The sequence below is a fragment of the Eptesicus fuscus genome, chromosome 14 (assembly GCF_027574615.1).
Source record: "Eptesicus fuscus isolate TK198812 chromosome 14, DD_ASM_mEF_20220401, whole genome shotgun sequence".
In the NCBI taxonomy this organism is placed as follows: Eukaryota; Metazoa; Chordata; class Mammalia; order Chiroptera; family Vespertilionidae; genus Eptesicus; species Eptesicus fuscus.
Genome location: NC_072486.1, coordinates 67,852,369 through 67,866,696, shown reverse-complemented (window position 1 = coordinate 67,866,696; position 14,328 = coordinate 67,852,369). Strand labels below are relative to the sequence as shown.

The window sequence follows — 14,328 nt, the reverse complement described above, 5'->3', positions numbered from 1 at the left end:
AGGATTAGTGTAGAAATATAATCCAACAAGGTCAGCAAGTTGTAATTAGCCTTATAAATATTTTATCAAGATGGCTTAAATTTGGTGACAGTGAAGGAGAAAACAATTAAACATGCTCTATGTCAGTAGTCTATTCAACAGAAAGTATTTTATTTTTTTAAAAGGTCCTTCCTTATTTCTTTTTATTAAATATTTTTATGTTTTTATTGATTTCAGAGAGAGGAAGGGAGAGGGAGAGAGAGATAGAAACATCAGTGATGAGAGAGAACCATCACTCAGCTGCCTCCTGCAAGCCCTCTACTGGGGATCGAGCCCGCAACCCAGGCATGTGCCCTGACCAATATTTAAACCATGATCTCCTGGTTCATGGGTCGACACTCAACCACTGAGCCACACCGACTGGGCTAAGAGGCATCTTACTTTTGTGTTGTTCTTTTTTCCATCTGATCCCATTGGCTTCACTTCCTTCTCCACATTTCCTACTTTATCACATTTCTGATAAAACCATCAGGGTCCCCTCAAACACAAGTCTCAGAGTGTACATCACAGGCCCTTCCCCTCTGACTCAGCCCGGAGGTTATTAACACACATGCTCCTCTGCAAACAGAAACAAGAGAGCATATCAAAGGCCTCCCTTCTGTTCCATAAACGCTCTAAAAATTATCTAAACTTTATTCTAATGTGTCAGATAGTCAGCCAGGCCAACTTATGACAATGTGCACAGTCTCAGGCACAATCTACACACACGCAGGCAACTTACGAATGCTGAGCCCAGGAGCAGAGTCCTGCCCTGAGGTGTCTGGCACATCCCTCTGGATTCTCTCTCAGCCTCGGGTTTTCAAGAAAAGCGAACGCCCTTCCAACCGGCTGTCAATTTAGGTTAGGGTTTCAAGGAAAGTGTTTTTCTCTCTAAAGCTTCCAAAAGCCTGAAGCTTATTGATTTCTATCCTATGATGCCCGTATTCCAGTCTCTAAATTATGTGGTGCCTCTCTGGAAATCCAGGGGATGGCAACATGGCAAACTGTGCTGCCAAACACTGCTCTTTTTGTGAATGTAATGTTTGAGCCCCCAATTCATGTCATCCTGTGACCTCTCTCCTCTAGAGATTACTCCTTACACAGGGGTGGGCAAAAGTAGGTTACAGTTGGTTGTATGGAAAAAGACATGCAGGTCATGATTATTACAGTCGTGAATAAATACACTCTGCTTCATCTACTCACAGCTGTAAACCTAATTTTTCCTGCCCTGTATATCTCCGACTTGGTTCTTAAAACATATTGTCATCTCTATTACCCATTTTCTTTTAAATTTTTTTCTATTTTTCTAATCACCTCCAATTTCTCAGCTGTTCTCTACTTTGTTATTTAATAGACATTTAGATAAACACAATAGCAGCATTCTTAAAACTTACAGATTCATACATATTTTATTTGCAAAAGAAAAAAAACATGATTATCAAACAAATCATTATAAGATGTTTCTTCTCAAATGTTAAAAACTTCAATATCTTGATTTGGGAGGTAGTTATACAGGGTGTATATACACACATCGAGCTGTAAACTAAAGATTTGTGCACTTTGCTGTGTACATGTTACACCAATTTTCTTAATGAAGAAAAATCCCTAAGTAGAGAGGATTCTTCAGAGAGACAGAGAGGAGGAGAATCTATCAATCAAACACTCAATGTTTTTGCTTCGGAGAAGGAAAGGCGGGGGGAGGCGGGTGGGGAACTTACCTCAGAATAATTAACAGCATTATAACCTCAAGTCTATTGGGAGGGACTAAAATTTTTGCGCCACTGAAGTAAATTAATATAGCCATTTACTAAAGAATAATTTAGACAATGAAGTCCCAATCTCTCTAACACGTCTCCAAAATTGAAAAGGAAACTCATGGCTTTTGTTCAAAATCTTTTTCTGTTCATAGAAACAGTGATTGCACAAATAAAATAACTACAATATTGTATTGAACACACTCTGCCAGACTCTGTACTTGACACTTCAAATGGTATTTTTCATCCACTCAATCATTCAATCAAATATTGGTTGACTACTACTGTGTGCCAAACACTGTGATGAACACTTTGAGATATATTATATAATTTCACAGGAGGGAGATTTTTCTCCCTGATTATGTTATGTTTAGTGCAATATTAAAATTCATGTAAATCTTGCAGTTTGAGAAATTCAGGCATTGTTTTAAGAATATATCTGCAAAAGTTATCATTGAATTTAAACATTTCACATATACGTTGGATATGTAAAATAGAGAGTATGTTCCATTTAGATCATATACATTCAGATATTTTGGCTTAAGAAGTATGCGCGTCAAGGAAAAAGTGATAAAATTATACTGGCTTTATCTATACAAAACTCTTTCAGCTCACAGGAGTCTTGGTAAAGACAGAAATATTGTACAGTATGTTCAAGTTAATAATTTACCTTGGCCATCTTCTCTGCCAATTGCAATCGGCCATCAAGTTCCCTCCTGATCTGGGCTGCTTGTTCATCTGCATTATCCAACTTAAAAAAAAAAAAAAAAAAAGAAATTATACTATGTGATTGCTTAATTACAGTGACCTGCAGATTAAAGTAAAAACTAAATGACTCAAACCTTTTAAAATAAATTTTCTCAGCTACCTATTGAAAAGAGAACAGTGAAGACTATTTAATTAGGTTAGCGGTCCAATTAAATTTCTTGGGTGCTTCTCATTGTGTTTTGGTTCACAATAAAAGTTAAATCTCTAAGGTTAATAGCTCAGTTTACCAAAACACCTAATTATAACAATTCTTCAATTAAACTGCAGACAACTCTAAACCAAGAAGTCCTCATTTCCTTCAGGTTACGTTAAATTGTCATGAAGTTCATTCAGCTCAGCTTTCTGTCTTCATAAAGGTCAGTCCTAAATGGCTCCAGATAGATACATCTCATGTTTTGTTCTTTGAAATTCCCAGAATGCATTTCTGGACTGTGAGATACTGAGTCATATTTCATTTCTTGCTTTGTTCTTTTAAAAAACAGTCCCTTCATTTTTATAGCAAGTCTGTATTAGTGCCAAACTATAAAAGTACTATTTGATGGAAATAATTTTCTACCATTCAAGTCTTTATATATGCCTCATTCTAGTACCAACAAACTCACACTGCCAAGACAGCCTTCCATTCTTTCACAGACTGGCACCACATTAGAATTTCAGTCTTGTTCTAAATTGTACTGAATGCAAGAAAAGCATGCTATCATCATTTTTAAGATATCTGCCACTTACATGAAAAACTACTTTCACTTCTCCACTGAAATAATCCTTAACTTTTTCTATAACTTCCTTTCACTTTCCTCATGATTCCTTTCTTCCCAATTATTCATTCAATCCTCCTTTATTAATCCATTATAAAGCCTGTTAAACTGACCTATGAGTCAGGCACAATATGGGAAGCACTGGGGGCTACAGATGTGAACCAGGTGGATGTTTCTCTGTACTCATTCCTTCCCCTCTCCCATTCCTATCATTAAGAGGCCTGCACCACACAATATGACCATGTCTTAGTAAAGATCCATCTAAAGATCGAATTGGTACTGAGTACATTAAACACCCAGGAGCATGCAGATTAATTTGTCCATTTGCTAAAGAACTAAAAAATGACCATGTTACCTTTTGAAACTCGCCTTAACAAGAAAAAGATAAATAGGAGCAAGCCAGGTCAACAGGATAGTGGTGTTGGAATGTACATGGAAAGCAAAGAAAAGGGAAGATGTTCCAGTAAGAGGCACCAAGTCTGGAGTTGAGACTAGACAATGGTTTGGGAAATGAAATACTTTGGGGTTGGGGGAAGGGGGACTTAGGAGATGGGTCTGGAGAGAGAGAGTAAGGGCTACTTCATGAGCTAATCTTCACGGCCAGGGAGTATGGAGTTGGTTCCTACATCAGTGAGAAGTCATTAGAAGGTTTTACCTCTTTTGTAGAAACATATCATAAAAAAGAAAAGGAAGGAATTGCATGGAACTAAAAATTGGGTCAGCTGTCATACAGCTTTTCAGCAGTGAAACACAGAGAGGGGGGATCAGATCATCAAGCAAAGAAATAATAAACTGATACTTACATTCCACCCCCCAAAAAAGGTTTTGAGCAGGTGAAGGGCATGATCAGATCTAAGCTTTGGAAAGGAGAGATCACTCTGTCTCCAGCACAAACAGGAAGTCTTTTTGTTTATTTAAAAGAAGATCTGGGGTTACCATTCTAAAAAAACATGTTCCCAAATTGATTTTAAAAATCAAATTCATTTTAACACAAGGTTAAAAATAGGCAAAATTTTTGTAAACTAAATCCTTATTGCAAAGAAGTTTCTCTGTCATCTCAAAAACAAACACACTTACAAATTAAACTTTATCATAGGTCTGTATGTATATGAAAAACATAGTATATATAAGATTCAATATTATCCATGGTCTCAAGCTATCCACTGGGGGGTCTCAGAACGTATCCCCTGCAGGTAAGGGGACTACTGTAATGTCGGGCCATGTAAATAGCATGCCTATATACCCAGTTGGTCAAACCTTGGTGTCATCATTGAACTCTTTCCCTCACAGCCCACATCCAACCCAATCTAGTCATGTAGAGTAAAACCTAGAATCACATACTTGAGGGAGACCAGAATTTAGGTACTGTGAGTCCTTGACCAAGACTCTTTCTACTTTAGTGTGGTGGAGCGTTTCCCTAGCTACTGCATGCACATGTCATTTTGCAAGTACAGTTGTACATATTGTCATGGAGAAAATATTGTTTTCTTTTTTAACCCTCCAGAGAACTTGGTTTTGTATACCACTCCCCACCACAACCCCCAAAAATGAGAGACGAAAGAAGGAAAGCCTGAATGGATGGCTTGTAGATGTGAGGCATTAGACTTTGCAATGGTGGTGACACACCTGTCTCTGGTGCCAGATTTGGGCTATGAGATAAAGGAAATGGGGATATGGAGTTTGTGATAGGAGCCGGAGTCAAGTCCTCACTCCACAAAGACTTCACCTTAACTCCATTTTATTTTACTTTAAATTTCTGATTTCAACAGTTTATGTGATGACAGATTACCTACCTCACAGATGGCCTTTCTTGGCACAGGATATTTTCCAAGTCTTTGAAAGAGGGTCATTCAACCCTGACAATAACAGATGCCCAAATGTATCTTTATTCTCTGCAATGCCTCTAGTACCTATTACATAGAGCCTTTTACAACTTATCAAAATATTTCACTGGTTTGACAAATATTTAGTACAGAAGATAGAGTTGTATTTTCCTCCTGTTCATTACACAAGGATTGCTGTTTCCACACTCAGACTTCTCTAGGCTAGGGAGTTTTTAATCTGGACCTTTGGGAGTCTATGAACCTCTTCAAGTTGTGGTGAAAATCTGGTAGAGATATGTGTGTTTTTCCCCTTGGGGACCTGTTTAAATTTCATAGCTTACCAAAGATTCTCAAAGGGGTGGTTAACTCGAAAGAGGCAGAGAGCCATGTTCTAGGAGAAACTTCTGTATAGAAGCTTCTGTTTATTTGTTCTAAAAGAGTCTGCAATGGCTTTCAAACATAAGCCATGGAAAATGGCCACAACATACCTATACATCATCAACCCTACCCATACTGAGTTTTGTTAAATTCTTTGGAAATGGACAGTAAGACAGAGGCTATTAACAATGTTGACTTGAATGGCCCTTGACCTCTTCATTAACTTTGCTTTTTTCCTCCACTGAACAGCAAGCAGTATTGCAAAGTCTTCAGCAGCTACAAAAAGTGTGTCCTTACAGAAGTTCACACTTTATACAGAAAACAGTAAACACTGTATGTAAAACAATATAATTGGTACAAGACAGTTACTGATCAAGTATTGTGGGGATTCAGTGATGGAAGAGATGTTTTTCCTGGCTGACAGTAACAAGACTAATCTGTGAACACTGAAATATTAAAAATGTAGTTTGAGGGGTAGAGAAAATGCTGACCTGATGCAGCAGTCTATTAGGCTTGACTTACAAATCTCAAACCCTGGGCTGTCCATGCCCCACGCCTCTCGTGATCCGTGGAAACAGCTCTGAGAAAAGAGAGGTCTCAGAGATGTCCAGCAAATATCTCTTTGCAGAAGTCCTGGGGAGGACCAAAAGCATGTGTTGGGGGCCAACTATCTGACAGTTAAGAACATTTTAAACACGCCACAAAAATAGTTTTACTAAGTTTAGCCCAACAGCTCCATTTTATAACTTGTGATATCATTCTTGTAGTGCTTTAAAAACTATAAATGTTAAATACTTGGATAAATTAAATCTTCTATTTTAAACAACAAAAAAAGATCTTTTAAGAAGTGCTTTTCACACCCTGTTGAGCATCATTACCATCTCTGATTAATCTATTTTCTAGAATCAGGATACTAGACAGAGGGATTAATGGCTGTGCTTTTCCATACTGATGCCTTTGTACATGCTAACCCCCAGTGTCAATGTGCCCTTCTTCCATCCATGAACAAAATCAATTCGATTTTTCTCTGTGACCCCACTCTAATTATGGTGTAACTCTTCAGACATATTATACTGTGTTATTCTTGTAATATTCATTTTTATGCTTTAGTACTAAAAACACAAAGTAGACTAGGATTTGCACTGTTATGGAAATTTAGTGTTTTCCCTAAGATAAATTCATATGGTGGTCCACTGTATTTAAATTACCTATAAATCTGGGGAGTTACAAATAATCTATCATGAACAATAACCAACATGAACCTAACAGTGATTCCAAAAGAACACTCTACCCAACATTTTACCATATACTTTTCTAGTTGCCCAGTGATTGATTTATTTTAATAGTACCATATGTATGGGTTTTTTCAACATAACCTTAAAACACTGACTGAAGCTTTAAGTATTAGCAAATTATTTTATCAATACACCTGTTAATTATCCACTATCACTTGAATCACAAATTATATATATCATAAAGACAGAGCATAACTCTACCCTACTGACTGATTATTACGGTTGTTTCCTGTGCTAGCCCCCTCCCTCTCTCAGCCCACAAGCACACACGTTGGTCTTAGCTTGTCAGAGTGTCTGCAGCCATTTCTCAATACAATGTTATAAGGGCCTCTCTCCTGAGTTCCATCTCTCCACCTCCAATTGAAAGCAAAGAATTTCCTTCAGGCACCTCTGAAGGAAATAACCTTAAATTAAAACTGAACTGATGTTCTTTTCTATCCACTCTTCAAACTGACTCCATTTCTACATGGTTCTGACTACCAATAATCAGGCTAAAATCTCAGAGGGAGGGAGGGAGGAAGGGAGGGGAGGAGAAAAAAAATGAGAACAGGGAGTAAATGATGAGAACAAATAAACATGAATGAGAGAGATGATCTCCAAACACCTTAAGCCTGGTATTCAGGTCCTCCCATGTTTTACCAAGCTAACTTTCTAACCTCTTAGATAATTCAATTATTTATACAAATTAGCTTTTTCATTATTTACCAAACATGTTACACTTTCCGATCATTTTTTATTTTTCAGTTACAGTTGACATACAATATTATATTAGTTTCAGGTGTATACCTCAGTGATTGGACATTATAAAACTTATTAAATGATCATCCAAAAAAATCTCATATGCATCTGATTCCATACATAGTTATTAGAATATTGACTATATTTCCTATGTGTACTACATACCCCTATAACTATTCTGTAACAACCAATTTGTATTTTTAGTCCCTTTACCTTTTCCACCCATACCCCCAAAACCTCTCCCATCCAGCAACTGTCAAAATTGTCTCTGTATCTATTCGTCTGTATCTGTTCTGCTGGTTCACTTATTTTGATTCTTTAGATTCAATTGTTAATAGATATGTATTTATTACCATTTGATTGTTCATATTTTTATTTTTCCCCTTCTTATTAAAGAAGACCCTTTAACATTATATTTAATACTGATTTGGTGGTGATGAACTCCTTTAGCTTTTTCCTGTCTGGGAAGCTCTTTATCTGATCTTTAATTCTAAATGATAGCTTTGCTGGGTAGAGTAATCTTGGTTGTAGGTCCTTGCTTTTTATCACTTTGAATATCAATATTTCTTGCCAATTCCTTCTGCAATGCAAAGTTTATGTTGAATATGTTTTCAAATTCTTGCTCACTCTCTTCTCTTTCTGATACCCCCATGATGTGAATGTTGGTAGGCTTGAAGTTGTCCCAGAGGCTCCTTACACTGTCTTCATATTTTTGGGTGTTTTTTTTTTTTCTTTTGGCTGTTCGAATTGGGTGTTTTTCCCCTTCCTGATATTCCAAATAACTGATTTGATTCTCAGCATCCTCTACTCTACCACTGATTCCCTATAAATTATTCTTTATTTCAGTTAGTGTATTCTTCATTTCTGACTGGTCCTTTTTTATGTTGTTGATCAATAAGTTCCATGAGCATCCTTAAAACCATTGTTTTGAACTTCGTATCTGGTAGTTTCCTTCCATTTCATTTAGTTCTTTTTCTGTAGATTTCTCCTTATCTTTCATTTGCAATATGTTTCTTTTTCTCCGCATTTTGCCATCTTTTCTGCTTTTCTTTCTGTGTATTAGGTAGAGCTACTATGTCTCCCAGACTTGGTAGAGTGGCCTTAGGTAGTAGGTGTCCTATAGGGCCCGGTGGTTCAGCCTCCCCAATCACCTGAGCTAAGCACTCCAGGTGTTGCCCTGTCTGGGCTGTGTGCACTATCCTGTTGTAGTTGAGCCTTGATTGCTAATTGCATCACTGGGAGGGATTGACCTCCAGGCCAATTGGCTGTGAGGAGCAGCTGGGGCCACCCAGCACTAGCAACAGAGCAATCTGCAGATGGCTGCTACTTGCATTGGGCATGGAGGTGCCTAGGAGAGGCCAGGCTGTGAACCAAGGAGGGCTACTGTTGGTGCTGGGCTTGGGCCCACTTATCAGGAGGTATGGGGCACCCTGTGGCCAGCTGCTGCTTGTTTGCGAGATTTTAGGAGAGTCTGAAGCATGAGGCAGGAGAGGCCAATTATATGGAAAAGCCATTGGAAATGGCTTGGACTTGCCGGTTGGGTAGGGTGGGGTCTCAGGGAATCACCAGGGCAGGACAAACAGTGTGGGCCAGGTTGATGGAGACACAGATATGGTGCCTGCCTGTTGGCTCTGTGGTGGGGAGGGCTCAGCAAAGGAGCAATGGCTTCTGCTAGCACTTCTGTCTTGGAGAAAGCTGTCCCCCTCCAGCTCTTGCCCTGATGCCAGACAATTTCGTTCCTCCCTGTATGTCCCTGGTTCTTTTCAAGCTGCTGCTCCAATGCTATAGCTCAGAGTGAGCGAGTCTGAGTAAGTCTATGAATGAACCCTTTAAGAATTGCCTGGGACTCGAGAAATCTCAGTATCACTCATTCACAAACCCTACTGGTTTTTACAGTCTGGAGATACAGGAACTTCTCTTCTCAGCACTGGAATCCTGGGCTGAAGGGTCTGGTATGTGGCTGGGACCCCTCGCTCCTCATGGAAGGACCTTAGCAACCAAGATATCCCTGATAAAAAAAAACTGCCACATGTGGGTGTGGGACCAGCCTATTTTTGTGCCTCTGACCCTCCTACCAGTCTCCATGTGGCTTCCTTTTTAATTCCCTAGTTGTAGGACTTCCATTCAGCCAGAGTTCAGACAGTTCTGAAGGATGGTTGTTCTGCAGTTTAGTTGTATTTTTTTTAATGTAGTTTATGATGGAGGCAAGTACCACGTTTAACTACACCACCATCTTGACCAGAAGCCTCCCAATCATATATTTTGCTTGTGTTCCTCCTGCCTGAGACTCTCTTCTTACATACCTTCATTGCCCAGATCAATCTCCAAAGCTTCTGAGAAGACTACTTAACCAATCATGTAGTAACAAAGCAGGTACTATCTGATAACATATCTTTCATAGTTGTCTTATTGTTGAATTCTGATACTTAGGACTTTACCTCAAGCTGCAATGTATGCCCTCTATTAGAACACCCTACCCTAAACAAAATCCATCTCCAATGGTGGGACTCATATAACTAGACTCAATTTTAATGCAAATACTAAGAATAATTCCTGTATTTAAAAGGTCCTTAGACCCCAAGGAACTCCATGCTGACCCATCTTCCATGAGGCAATCTCCTTCAAAACCAAAAACAAAAAACCCGTCCTCCCTTTTTCTTGATCACTGAGAATTAGCCAACAACCACCAGGTAACTAAAACTTGTTTTGGAATTTCATACAACAAAAAGGACATGAGGGAATGAAGTTATCCCTCTATTCAGAAGAGCACACTGCCTGTATGATGTTATGTATGAACCAGATAGCATTCTGTCTGCTGGAGGAAAAGTTTTCAGAGAACTCCTTTATATCTACCTTCTAAATTATGTATAAAAACCTAACTCAGAAATAGCTGTTCTGCCATGGATTCTCATTGAGTCTTAAAAATGCATTTCCCAAACCACACTTTCTTTTGAATACTTAAAAGTAGGGAAAAGATAAATGAGTTAATTAGATATAAAATTACCCTATGTGAACTGAACTAAACTATATTAAATAATAGATCAAATGTTCAAAAGCAAGAATATATAAAATTTAACCTCAAACATAAAAACCCTGGAACTTCAACAGCCTGGAGAATATGCATGCATATTCTCTAAAATAGTAGATATAATTTGGCAAATTTTTACACGTCATGAAATTTTCTCTAGTTATTTTCATTTGGTATTAACAGTGTATCTTCTGGACAAAAGGAATGAGCTAATATTTTCAAGCAATTATTTACTAACTATACTCACCCCAATAAAGTAACTGAATATACATTCACATTACTAATGAAATAATGCTGAAATTGAGAATTTAGCACGAAATAAAATAACACATGCACTATCAGTGTTATTAAAGAACAGTAACCTCATAAAGTTCTCATGGTAAGGATTCAAGAAAAGTCCCCATGTGGATCAGGCAGAAAGAGGGGAAGAACAGCCATTATTAAACACCCTGGATTCTTTTCCTTAACAAAGGGAGACAGACTTTGCCAGAAGGAGCACTGACAAGCTGTCTCAGCTGAAGGAAGATAAGGCTGCCTCTGTAGTCCTTTGCAGCCTTTCTATGACTTCCATTGGGAAAAACAAACAAACAAAATCCAGAGTGAACAGGAGGAAAGACCTCAAGAAAATAGACTGGGGATGCTGTAACCAGGGAAGGGAATCCAGTACATGGGTGAAAAGGGAAGCAATACTCGTAGACAAGGGACAGAAACCCTTGCGAAGGTTACAGCCCAAGATGTAGGCCACTAAAAGAGTGAGGCTTACTTGGGTAATAGAATACGCGCTATTCCCCCAACACCCTGCCACAACACCAACACAGCTCTAGGACAATAACAGTCAATCATCACAGCTAAAAGATGCAAGACACTGACCCTCTCTGAGGAGGAATACGTAAGGAAACCCAAAGTCAAGAGGAAAGACAAGGATACGAGGAGAACTTGAAACTTCTTGTACCTATGGCTACAATAAACAGTAAGCATTGCCCAACTCCCAGTCGGATCAACAAATATCATCACACTAAAGGCAAATATATTTCAGTTCTTGTTACCTGATGCAACGTGTCTGGATTTCAACAAAAAATTACAAAGCATGCCAAAAGGAAAAAAGAAATAGTATAGAGAGCAAAAACAAGCATCCAAACCAAGTTTAGATGTAACAGAGATGTTAGTTATCAAAGAAAAAATGTAAATAACTATTATTAATATGTTAAGGGCTCTAATGGAAAAAGTTGAAAACAAAAAGAAAATACAAAGAGAAAAAACTCCAAGACAAACAAAAGAGACCATCCCAGAACTATGGGACAATATCAAAACTATAATACCCGAAGGAGGAGAGAACGGGACAGAAGGCATATTTAAACTAGTAATATCTGAGAACTTTCCAAAATTAATGACAGACACCAACCCAGGAATCACAGAACACACCAAGCAAGAGACATATCAAAGGAAAACCTATACCTAAACATATTCATATTTAAATGGCAGAAAATTATGACGATAAAATATTGACGATAAAATACTGAAGGAAGCCATAGGACAAAAACACCCTGCGTGTAGAGAACCAAGAAGACCTATATCAGACTTCTCATCAGAAATCATATAAGAAGAGAGTGGAGTGAAATCTTCAGTGTTGAAAGAGAAAAAGAGCTAACCAATAATTGTATGCCCAGTGAAATTATTCTTTAAACATGAAGGAGAAACAAAGTATTTCTCAGACAAACAAAAACTGAAAAGAATTCATCACCAGAAGTCCTGCCTTTTAAGAAATATTAAATAAAGTTTTTCAGAGATAAAGATACTGATATAGGTAAAAAACTAAATCAACATAAAGAAAAAAAAAAGGAATAGCACAGAAGGAACCAATGAAGGTAAAATATAATCTTTTATTTTTCTTACTTTTTTTCTTAATTGGTCTAAAATTTTATAGCATATAATCAACAAAATGAATAAAAGAAATGTCACAAGAGATGGGAAGAAGGAATTAGGAATTCTCTATTATGGGATAGCATTACACTTATCTTATTGTGTTATTTGGAGGTAGACTTAGATTATTTCAAAATGGATATTGTGAACCTTAGGGCAACCATTAAATAAATTTTTTTAAAAACCAAGTATAAGTAGTACATAAAAATAGGATATAAAATGGAATCATAAAGTGTTCAATTAAAAGTAGAGAAGGCAGAAAAAGGAGGGGAGACAAAGAACAGATGCAAGGAAGTGACAACACAAAGACTGTACAACTTAATCCAAGTAAACTCTTTCAAATATGAACAGTCTAAACACATCCATTAGAAGGCAGAGATTGTGAGGTTGGATTAAAAACAAACAAACAAGATGCAATTATATGCTCTATAAGAAACCCACTTTAAACATAAGGAATCATATAGGTTAAAAGTAAACAGATGGAGAAAGGCACCCCATGTTAATCCTAATCAAAAGAAAGCTGGAGTAGCTATCTCAGTATAAGACAAAGTAGATTTCAGAGGGGAAAAAAGAGGGACTTTATATAATAATAAAGGAATTAATTCCACAAAAAGACATATTCTGAAAGTGTACAAACCTAACAGAGCATAAAAATACATGAGGGAAATACTGATAGAATTAAAAAAATAAATCTATTGTATTATAAATAAATCTATTGAATTATAAGTACATATGTTCCAAGTCATAGAGGACATAAATCAGGGGATCCACACCATTGCTTTAGAAGTTATCTTAAAAGCAAGCAAAGGATTAATTTTAAAATATCTTGAGTTAATAAACAAACTCATAGGTTCACATATATTTATGACCCTGGAACATCCAGTATAAATTCTCATGCATATGTAATAACTCCTTTTCTGGGTCTATCTGCTCTATTAGACCTTAGCATATGGAGAATAAATATTTTATCTTACTCAGCTTGATTTCCCACTACCTAGCAAGGTTTGGACTTGACTAAATACCTAATAAATATCTACTGAATCTGAATTTTACTACTAAATTAAGTTAATTAATATTTAACTGTAAAGTAAGCTATCGTTTGATTAAAAATACAAACTCCCAGTTTCATTTATCTTTTAAAGAAGGAAATTTTGGTTTTACAGTCACCTTCCACTATTATCAAACTGCCAATGGGTGTAATAACACAATCAGAAACAATTACCATAATGCACCATTGTTCACAGGGTTAAGGTGCCACATTGCTTTAGTATTAATTAACTCTGTTAATTTATTCATCTTAAATGATACACAAATTAGTAATACAAAGTAAATGATGGATAGAATGTCAAAATTAAGAGAAGTAGATCTGCAAAAGATTAAAAATAAATGTAAACATATGAACAGTGTAGAAGTATAACTCTTAATGAGCTGGTTAACATTTTTTAATTTTTTTATTGATTTCAGAGAGGAAGGGAGAGGGAGAGAAAATCACTGATCGGCTGCCTCCTGCACGCCCTCTACTGGGGATCGAGCCCACAACCCAGGCATGTGCCCTTGACCACAATCGAACTCGGGACCTTTCAGTCTGCAGGCCAACGCTCTATCCACTGAGCCAAACCGGCCAAGGCTGGTTAACTTTTAAATACCAGAACTTTGTCCATTTAAATTGTATATCAGGGCATAGCTAAATAATTTATACCTCTAAAATAAGCAAACAAAATGCAAATAGGGAAGGAATACATTATTAGACAAATCACAGGGCCTAAAGATGAAAGACTTGGAAAAAAACATGATATTTTATTGAGCTTTTACATATGTATGATTTGAATGAGAACAGAAAAGAAAATACAT

At 37.2% G+C, this 14,328-nt stretch overlaps 1 protein-coding gene across 1 annotated transcript in view; it reads right to left on the bottom strand.

The window, feature by feature from the left end:
• CADPS2 (calcium dependent secretion activator 2) overlaps positions 1–14,328 on the bottom strand; it is a 486,663-nt gene that overhangs the window by 308,825 nt on the left and 163,510 nt on the right. The window contains exon 4 of the mRNA XM_054725984.1: positions 2,443–2,523. Coding sequence (XP_054581959.1) covers positions 2,443–2,523 — 81 coding nt within the window. The remainder of the gene's footprint in view (positions 1–2,442; positions 2,524–14,328) is intronic.